We start from the raw sequence: 602 nt of genomic DNA, 5'->3' as shown, positions 1-602 counted from the left end.
CAAGACTGTGCTTGGCTTCCTCAGCCCTTTGTCCAGCTCTGTACTTTACTCTATCTTTCCTCTATGCAGGAATACACACTGGCTCTGTAACCTAAAGCACACTCACTGAAATCAGGCACAATAGCACAATGTCAATGACAAAGAGTGCACAGAATCTGCTGTGCCCATTCACAAGGCTTTGACGCCTGCCCTGGAAACACCCAGAAGTCTGAATTCAACTGGAATGGCTGGAATGGCTCCTGCTCCACTTAGGTATCTAGAACTGATTCTTGGTGTCTGCTCCAGGGCATTTTTGAAGCAGAGTAGGGCTAGTAACCCACAGTCACCATGTTGCTCACCATCCTGTGGCTGTGCCCAGAATGAGGCAAGCCTGCGCAATATTCTCCTGTACAGAGAAGGTCGGGGAGGGATCTCTTCAGGCTCATTGGGAGGTCGCTCTGTAGGTCCCGTGTAAGAGATGGAGGCCTGATGAGTCTGAGGCCACTCCTGCCAATGAAGAAGAAATCACTTTCACCAAATCCAAACATTTCTACCTCCGGGGGCTTTGCTTTGGAAAGGTCAGAACTCTAACACGGTAACCATCTCTTCAATGGGTAGAGTTC

General features: G+C 49.3%; 1 protein-coding gene across 1 annotated transcript in view; it reads right to left on the bottom strand.

Moving 5' to 3' along the window:
- Agk (acylglycerol kinase) overlaps positions 1-602 on the bottom strand; it is a 93675-nt gene that overhangs the window by 11714 nt on the left and 81359 nt on the right. Inside the window, exon 12 of the mRNA XM_013353233.2 lies at positions 339-486. Within this exon, the coding sequence (XP_013208687.1) occupies positions 339-486 (148 nt within the window). The remainder of the gene's footprint in view (positions 1-338; positions 487-602) is intronic.

This window comes from Microtus ochrogaster, unplaced genomic scaffold (genome assembly GCF_000317375.1).
Source record: "Microtus ochrogaster isolate Prairie Vole_2 unplaced genomic scaffold, MicOch1.0 UNK4, whole genome shotgun sequence".
NCBI classification, from domain to species: domain Eukaryota; kingdom Metazoa; phylum Chordata; class Mammalia; order Rodentia; family Cricetidae; genus Microtus; species Microtus ochrogaster.
Note: the sequence above shows the minus strand (reverse complement) of the source record. Positions and strands in the feature narration are given on the sequence as shown.